The 10,000-nt window shown below is 36.0% G+C and overlaps 1 protein-coding gene across 3 annotated transcripts in view; it reads left to right on the plus strand.

The window, feature by feature from the left end:
• LOC143024736 (uncharacterized) overlaps nt 1–10,000 on the plus strand; it is a 604,673-nt gene that overhangs the window by 446,472 nt on the left and 148,201 nt on the right. For all 3 annotated transcript variants that reach the window (XM_076183826.1, XM_076183828.1, XM_076183827.1), the window contains exon 3: nt 2,890–3,092. In XM_076183826.1, the coding sequence (XP_076039941.1) occupies nt 2,890–3,092 (203 nt within the window). The remainder of the gene's footprint in view (nt 1–2,889; nt 3,093–10,000) is intronic.

A 10,000-nucleotide genomic window follows, 5' to 3' on the forward strand; every position in this document is an offset into this window, starting at 1 on the left:
TCGATTCGATTATTTGAATGAATAACTTTCTCTAATGGGGTTTGACCCCTGGGTTTGTTCTCATGATATATATATATTTTTTTATGGTGTTTAACTCGTCAATTCTCATGATATAAGGACGCTACCGTTTTGCTGTTTCGGATGTGTCATATCAAGGCTTGTTTGAATTGGGAATTTGATTTGAACTAAATTGGAATTGGTTAAAGAAACAAATGTAAATTGGAATTGAATTGTAACTGAGAAAGACATAATAAAATTGATTAAAATTCTATTTATACAAATAAACTGTTATAAATATATGGTTGAACTGATAAATCAATGTTGTATGTTGTAAAATGTAAATTAATTTTTGTAGAATAATTAACTTAAAAAGATCTGAAAGAGGACATTATCTAGTAGGCATAAAAGCGTATAATATTATCAAGTGATATAGCCAATTAAATTCATAAATATTTTTATTTTACAAAGCAACTACTTTGTGTTTAAATCATGAGCTAAATTGAATTGAATTGGAATTGAACATTTCTTTTTCATGGATAGATTAAGCCGATCTGGAACTGGATATTTCTTTATTACAAATGAAATAAATTGGAATTGACTAATTCAAATTTCTATCCTAATTGGAATTGAGATCAATTGTTAAAAGCGTATGAAAGCGTATGAAAGAAAAGAGAAATCGTCTGGATTACACTGATCGAACAGAAAGTTTTGTTTCGTATATTTTCGTATGAAGTCATTCAAAACTATACGACATAAACTTTTCTTTTATATATGATTATATTTTACTATAATTACATATTCATATATATCTATTTACATTATACACACACACGCACACACACACACACACACACACACACACACACACACACACACACACACACACACACACATATACAGACACACAAAATATATATATATATATATATATATATGTTGAGACATTCTGACAGGTTGAAGTAAGCGGAGTAGGAAACACAGGAGTCTTAGTCTTGAGATTATTCCTGACTAGTTTCGCAGGTATGCGAAAAAGCATACCTACGAATCTAGTCAGGAATAAACTCAAGACTAAGGCTCCTGTGTTTCCTACTCCGCTTACGTCATATACAGTAAAACCCCGATTATCCGAAACGAAAGGGGGAAAGCCTCTTTCGGAGAATCCAGATTTATCAGAAATATATTTCGTGTTGACATACTTTGTGTGTGTGTGTGTGTGTCCTGTGCCTCCCCCTCCCCCCCTCTCTCTCTCCATCAATCTCAAGTTGTGGATGGAACACAATTTTTTTTTTTCGTGTTGACGTACATACCTTATACGTAACAGAGAACAAGAATTATTCCATACATATATCTTCCACTATCCTGACGAACACAATAAAGCAACTCCGCCACTCCCCGCCTCCGTCACCATCACTCCACAACCCTTCCACTCCCCACATACTTAAACGCACACACACAAACACGCACACACAAATACACAAAATCGTGCGCGCATATAGATACACAAACACACACACACATACATGTACACAAGCGCACACACACACAAACAGACACACACACACACAAACACACACAGACACACATACACACACACACACACACACAAACAGACACACACACACACAAACACACACACACACACTTAAACGCACACACACAAACGCTCACACACAAATACACACACTCGCGCGTGCGGGTGTATACATACACAAACACACACACATACATACACACAAGCGCACATACACACACATAAACAAAGTAGTACGCTTAATACGTATTCATTTTAACTGTTCTTATCAATTTTAAATGTGTTAATATAGTACATATGTAGTTACTTTTATTTATTTTTATATTTTTGATGTTTTATAACGTTTTAGTATAGAAAAAAAATTAATTGCATTATCCAAATCAATTTCGGATAATCCCGTTTTTCGGATAATCCGCTTTCGGATAATCGGGGTTTTACTGTGTATATATATATATATATATATATATATATATATATAATATGTATGTATATATATATATATATTTGACATATTTTACATATTTTTCGTACAAAATCATAACTAACATTTCTATTACGAGTCCAACTGATTATGTGTAAGGAGCTAAACTCGTTTTTTTAAGTACAAATATTCACATATATAGTAACAAAAAATTATAATGAATATGTAATCTATAATACATTTCATCATTTACCATTTTCATATCATAGACTTGTTAATTAACAAAAAGTTATTGAATTAAAATAGTAATTAGATAGCATATACACTGCTAGATTATGTGACATTAAAACATATGGGATCTGATATACACGCTTCCAATATAATGAACACAATATTAGTCAATATGTTTTTCCTTTGTTGGTCATTTTATAAAAGTATATGGATTACAAAACGAGTTTTTTCGTAATTAATTCTAATAGTGCATTTGCTCTTGAAGTTTCTTAATTAGTATGATATATTTGCTCACAAAAAAAAATAGATAATAAATTTGGTGTAGAAGAAGCATATCTGAAATTGCTAATAATTAAATAATTAATGTGGTTATATTGTGTTAATCCCAACTAATTTACAGAAGATATTATTATCATTGTTTAATACCACTCGGTGTTATGTATAAAAACACGCATATAGTCAATAAGCAAATATTTATACATGCGTAGTATCTTAGATTTGGAGACAAATCTATTTTGGAAAGTAATTTACACATGCCTGTATATTCCTTCACCCCTGCAATGCACCTAATGATCCCTTAGGAAAAAAAAAATAACAGTAATAAAATATATGAATTAAGACTAAAATATTAAAGTTCTCACATCCTTAAAAGAAAGAAAAAAAAAAAAAAAAAAATCATGTCCATGTTTTCTTTGTCTCCCCTCAGGCTCGGGATGCAGGCGGAAGGACCGCGTCTGTATTTCAGCGCTTCAGGAGTTCCTGGATCCTATCCACAAGAAACTTCAGGACAAGATCGCCGAAGAGGTGTCTGCGCAGGTGGAAGCCATGCTGGAGAGGCACCTGGCGCCCCTGAGCACAGCTCTCAAGATCATCAAGCTGGACACCTTCACAGATGGTGTCTACAGGCAGGTGGGTTGATCTCAGTCTCTGGACACCTTCACAGATGGTGTCTACAGGCAAGTGTGTTCATCTCCTTCTCTGGACACCTTCACAGATGGTGTCTACAGGTAGGTGGGTTGATCTCAGTCTCTGGACACCTTCACAGATGGTGTCTACAGGCAGGTGGGTTGATCTCCTTCTCTGGACACCTTCACAGATGGTGTCTACAGGCAGGTGGGTTGATCTCCGTCTCTGGACACCTTCACAGATGGTGTCTTCAGGCAAATGTGTTCATCTCCTCTGGACACCTTCACAGATGGTGTCTACAGGGAGGTGGGTTGATCTCAGTCTCTAGACACCTTCACAGATGGTGTCTACAGGCAGGTGGGCTGATCTCCGTCCGCCATTTGAGGTGGAGACTTGTTAGGCATCACTTATGTGAGATTCACCATGGTCTTGGACCACGTGCTGGACTCGTGATCGACAGCTATTTTTCCTCCCGGAAGAGAACTCAGAGCACGTATATGACCGATCTATGGGTAATGCTGTGACCTTCACACACACACACACACACACACACACACACACACACACACACACACACACACACACACACACATACACACACACATACACACACGCACACACACAACTGCCCGCCCATGAGAGTTGGAATAACAACCCGCAGCGCAGCGATACTGAAATAATTTCAGCTCTGGGCGGGATTCGAACCCGAACCGCCGTAGTGGCAGCCGGGAACTCTACCAATTGCGCCACGAGTGTGTGTGTGTGTGTGTATGTGTGTGTGTGTGTGTGTGTGTGTGTGTGTGTGTGTGTGTGTGTGTGTGTGTGTGTGTGTACAGTATTTCTGTATGTGCGCATATTAGCATGGGTGTCTGCTTTAATGGCTCTTCATTTGAATAAAATCATCTGGAACGAGTCATCAGGATGAAATAAGTAAAAAATTCTCTCTCTCTCTCTCTCTCTCTCTCTCTCTCTCTCTCTCTCTCTCTCTCTCTCTCTCTCTCTCTCTCTCTCTCTCTCTCTCTCTCTCTCTCTTTCACTCTTTCTTTCTCTTTTTCTCCCTCTCATTCTCTTTCTCTTTCTTACTTTTTCTTTCTCTCTTTCACTCTCTCACTCTTTCATTCTTTCTCTCTTTCTTTTTCTCACTCTCTCTCTCTCTCTCTCTTACTGTATATATAAGTATATAGACTGAGTTATATATATATATATATATATATATATATATATAATATATACATACGTACGTATACACATAGACATACATAGTTACATGAGTGAATATGCATAAATTAATATTCCTTACAATCCTGTTATTTTATCAATGCCTAATTTGTTTGGAATCTTATAACTCCATCCTGAGCAAAAGGAAGGGGGAGGTAAATTGGATTAACCTTTAGGAATTAATTATATTCAAGTCATCGGGGCAGTATTAGAGATATAGAATTCATGATTTGCTGTTGTCCGAATTGTGGTGATTGGGTGAAAGGTTAGGTTAGGCTAGGTTATGTCTTTGTCTGGAATGCCAGGGGATGAGAGCTGTGTACTGTAATTCATTAAACCATAATTTGCCATCAATGAAAGAAAGAGAGAGAGAGAGAGAGAGAGAGAGAGAGAGAGAGAGAGAGAGAGATTCGGTCTCTCCCACCCCAGTATGGTCTTTCTGTTTTGTGTTGTTTTATTTTATGTTTTATTTGTTCAGTCAGGAGAGAGAGAGAGGGATAGAGAGAGAGAGAGAGAGAGACTAAAACATATTAATCTGTTTTCCCTAAAAAAGCTTAGACTCAGAGATGACTTGATACAGATCTTGATTCTAAAGGGAATTGACATCAAAAGTGACAAAATTCTCAAACAGAATGAGAATCCGAGAAGAAATAATGGTCTCAAACTGTCAGGAAATAGATTTAATTTGGAAGTGGGTGGAAACAAGTTCGCCAACCGTGTAGTTAATGAATGGAATAAACTTTCTGCAGAAGCAGTGCAATGTAGTTCAGTTCGAAGCTTTAAGATTCGTTTAGATAAACACCTAAGCAAGATGGTGCAGTGATAGCCATTTATTTTATATCATCTATTTGTTTGTTATTATTTGTTTGTTAATTATCATTTGTTTGATTTTAATATATTATTCGTCATATGTTAATTTGTTATTATCTACTCTTTACCTGTTTGTTTATATTTATGCATTTATTTATTTTATTTATCATTACCGGTATTTATATTATTATAACTTTTTTATTTAGTTATTTATCATTATATATTTTTTTCGCATCCGACCTAGTTATGGACCAAAAGGTCTCCTGTCGGCATGCTCCGCCTTTGTAATCCTTTGGGAGGGAGAGAGAAAGGTTAACCTTGCCCAATATTCAATTCCATTTTGCCATGTGTTTGATGTGAAATCTATTAACTTGCATACAATCTTCATAGATTGTTGGGGATTCCATGTCTTTCGTTGCGTGGCTTTAAATGTGTCCGTCAATATGTTAATTCATTTTCCGAAATGAATATCAGAATTTGAAATAGTGGCTCATGAAATTTAACACAAGTAAATGCAAGGTAATGCACATAGGTAAAAATAACAGTAAGTACGATTACAAGTTATTTGGAAATTCGTTAACAAAAGTGGATAGTGAAAAAGATCTCGGCGTAATTATCAGTAACGACCTCAAATCATCCAAGCAGTGTATTTCAGCCTCTGAGAAAGCAAATAAGATTCTAGGACTGATTGCGCGATCTTTTGATTTCAAAAGTCCATCACTTATTAACAAGCTATATAAATCGTTAGTTCGTCCACATTTGGAATATGCTGTTTCCGTATGGTCACCGAATCTCATTAAAGACATTGACAGACTGGAAAAAGTACAACGGCGAGCCACAAAACTGATTCCAAATATCAAAAATAAATCATACGAAAATACACTAAAACATATGAATCTGTTTTCCCTAAAAAAGCGTAGACTCAGAGGTGACTTGATATAGGTCTTTAAGCTAAAGGGAATTGACAACATCAAAAGTGACAAAATTTTCACATTGAATGAGAATCAGACAAGAAACAACGGTCTCAAACTGTCCGGAAATAGATTCAATTTGGAAGTAGGTAGAAAACAATTTTGCCAACCGTGTAGTTAATGAATGGAATAAACTCCCTGCACAGGTAGTGCAATGTAGTTCAGTTCGAAGCTTTAAGAATCATTTAGATAAACACCTGAGCAAGATGCTGTAATGATTATAATTTATCTTATATTATTTGTTTTTGTTTTGTTATCATTTGTCTGTTTGATTTTCATTTATTATTAGTTATATGTCAATTTATTATTATTTACTATTTACCTGTTTGTTTATTATTTAACTATACCTATGCATTTATGTATTTTATTTGTTATTTACATTATTATAGTTTTTATTTATTATTTTATTATTATTATGATTTTTTTTTTTCGCATCCGACCTAGATATGGACCAAAAGGTCTCCTGTCGGCATGCTCCGCCTTTGTAATCCTTTGTGAATTAGAGAAAAGAAACAAGTGCACGTAGCGTTATGAGTGACCTGATGAAAACATTGTATTTGCTATTATTCTCGTGGATCTACAACTCAAGTCATAATGACCTCGTATGAGTCTTAAAATTCTTAAAGACCCATACCCACTCTCAAAAAACCTCTCTTTCGCTCTCTACTCATCGCTATCGTCATTTACTGTTCCGTTTTCTGAGTAAATCATCCCAGATCCAATCCTACCATCTCGGTCCTCCTTTGCGTCTCTTTCCACCCACGTTAGTGTTCCTCTAGGCATTCTCATATGATCCATACGAACAACGTGGGCTGCCCATCGAAATCTGTTTTTCAAAACTTGACATATTTATGACTTCCTCCTGTGGCCATAGAAAACAAAGGATTACAAAGGATTACAAAGGCGGAGCATGCCGACAGGAGACCTTTTGATCCATATCTAGGTCGGATGAAAAAAAAAAAAAAAAAAAAAAAACTTATTTACTCGTTCGATAAGATTCTGTCATGCCCCTCCCCCTCAGTTTGACTTTTATATTTTGTTTTGTTTTATTCCATTACTTATTTGTCTGTTAATTTATTTTTCTATTATTCTTTAGGATTGATTTTTGTTTTACCCATTTCTCTAGTTGTTCATCTTATTTATCCATTGCCATTATTATAGTATTTATGTTATTGTTAATGTTGTTATTGTCATTATTTTAGTTATTACTATTACCATTATCATTATTTATATTATTATCTTTTATTGTTGTTGTTGTTATTATCATTATAATTATTATTATTTTTATTATTATTATTGTTGTTGTTGTTGTAGTTGTTATTATTATCATTATTATCAATAATATCATCATTATCATTATTATTATTATTATTATCATTATTATTATTATTATCAATATTATCATTATTATTATTTTCATCATTGTTATTTTTATTGTTACTTCGTATTTTTCAATTGTGTTCCTAATCACAATATCAGTCATCAATTTGCTCCTGCTCCACGGTCCGATGTTACCACGGGGTATGAGTCTACCAGAGGTAAACAACTTTTTGCTGGTCCCGGGGGGGAGGAGGGGAGGGGGGTGGAATGGCAGGGGGGGGAGAGGGGGAAGGAGGGGGGGGGGAGAAGGGACATTGTTGACCTGCACAGTCACCCAACCATCAATAAACATTTTCTTGTGTGGAAGAGGAACGTCCTATAGATTCCCGCCAAAGAAAAGCTTGAGGAGCTCCGTGGTATGTTTGGTATTCGCGGACTCAGAGTCACGGTCCTGGGGCAGCTGACAGCTGTTGGGAACGAAACGACGAAGCTGTCAGTGTATGAAGGATTTATGGGTCGCGGGAGGTTGCAGCTGGGTGAACAGCTCCCCGTTTTCTGTGTATTGATTTTTTTTTTAAATCACAAAATATTTTCTTTATCATCTCCCTGACGGACGTATCGTAGGCTATTTGTCATGTTACATATTGGTCTAAGCAGGTGGTGCTATAATAATTCATAATTATGTGATATATATATATATATATATATATATATATATATATGTATATATACGTATATATATATATATATATATATATATAATACATATACATATATTTAACTGATCAGTATATATATATATATATATATATATATATATATATATATATATATATAATCTTTTTTACACCACGTGACCTGTTGATGTTTCATTCCCTTTTATAATATCATGAGGCTGAACGAACCCACAGTTAAAATAAATAGATAAATAAAAATAATGATTTAAGGTTTTGCTATGCTTTTGACACACCACAGGCTGATGTTGTGTTACTTGCTGTGTTACATGAGATTAGGAGTAGAAATTATTGACACTGACACAGATAGTTCTTATAATATTGGTGCAATTTTAGAGTTAATTTATGGAACTGTGACGACTGGTGTTTATGCACATGTGGGGCGTTATTAGAAATAAGACTCTTGCCAACTGATTAAAAGCAAGAGATTAATTTAGTTTTAGTCGTTATTTCATGTGTATTTCATTCCTGTTGTAGTTAATAAAGAGTACGTTTATGTCAGTACGCATTCGTACAGGTTTCTCTGTATGTATGTATGTATGTATGTATGTATGTATGAATTTATGTATGTATGTATGTATCCATGTATATATGTATGTATTTGTATTTGTATGCAGACATGAAGACATGTATATAAACATACATACAATCAGGCAGACAGATAGAGATATAGACAGAGAAACGGACAGATAGACAGACAGACGTATATTCATATTGTACATATCAATCACACACACACACACACACACACACACACACACACACACACACACACACACACACACACACACATATATATATATATATATATATATATATATATATATATATATATATATATATACACCTAGAGTTTAATCCACCCATATGAGGGAGATAGCCAAGTCAAAGGCACGTACCAACTCCCACCCATTCCATTCCCATCCACCATCCGCCGCTCTTTCCTCCCTCTCATCTTAGCTCCTCATGGTTGATGGGTCATCCCTGTATCCCACCCACTGCCCTGGGTCAGAAGCAATGTAGCAAGACACAGTACATCTATAGCAAGGCCGCTTCACTTCATCAGCGACCCCCGCCCCCCTCCTTCGCTTCATGCGGAAAAAGAGAAGAAGGGGAGAAATCCCAACGGGCTGCGTCAATATATCGTTCACAGATAGATACCCCCTACCCCCATCCCCGCCCCCCCCCTTCCGTGCTTAACAGTATCGTCTATACACAGCCACTCTCCAGTCATCCCTATCTCCTGCCTTCTCTCTTCCTTGCTCAACAGACATTCCCCTCTTGCTCAGTGCCCCCTTCACCCCACCCATCCATGTCATCCTCTGTCGTCCCTTCAAGTTCATTCCCTCTATCTCTGCTTTTCACACCTCTTTTACTAATCTTTCTTCACACATTTTTCCATCTGTCCAAACCATCCCAATAAACTTTCATCAGCCCTATCTGTCATCTCCTTTTCCACTCCCGCTCCCGTTTCTCACTCTATCCAACCTAATAACCTCTACCATACTTCTTAGGCGTTTCATCTCAAACACATTTAAACTTTTCCTCTCTGTCTCTCTTAAATTCCTAGTCTCTGCCCCATACAATGCCGTCGACACAATCACCCCTTCATACAATCTCCTACTAGCACCCATTCCCAGATGCCTATTTCTCATTGCACTTTTTAGTCCTCCTGGGTATTTGATTGTTTCTTTCATTCTACAATTTACCTCTACCTCCATTCCTCCCTTTCCTGCCACATGCGACCCTAATACCAAAAGCTATTCATTTCCTCCATTCTCTCTCCTTAAGACTTATAGCCAACTCACTACCATCCTCTCCCCGTGTACATCTCACCACCTTGCTTTTACCCACATTT

The sequence above is a fragment of the Oratosquilla oratoria genome, chromosome 4 (genome assembly GCF_046742065.1).
Source record: "Oratosquilla oratoria isolate Oo_2021 chromosome 4, ASM4674206v1, whole genome shotgun sequence".
NCBI classification, from domain to species: domain Eukaryota; kingdom Metazoa; phylum Arthropoda; class Malacostraca; order Stomatopoda; family Squillidae; genus Oratosquilla; species Oratosquilla oratoria.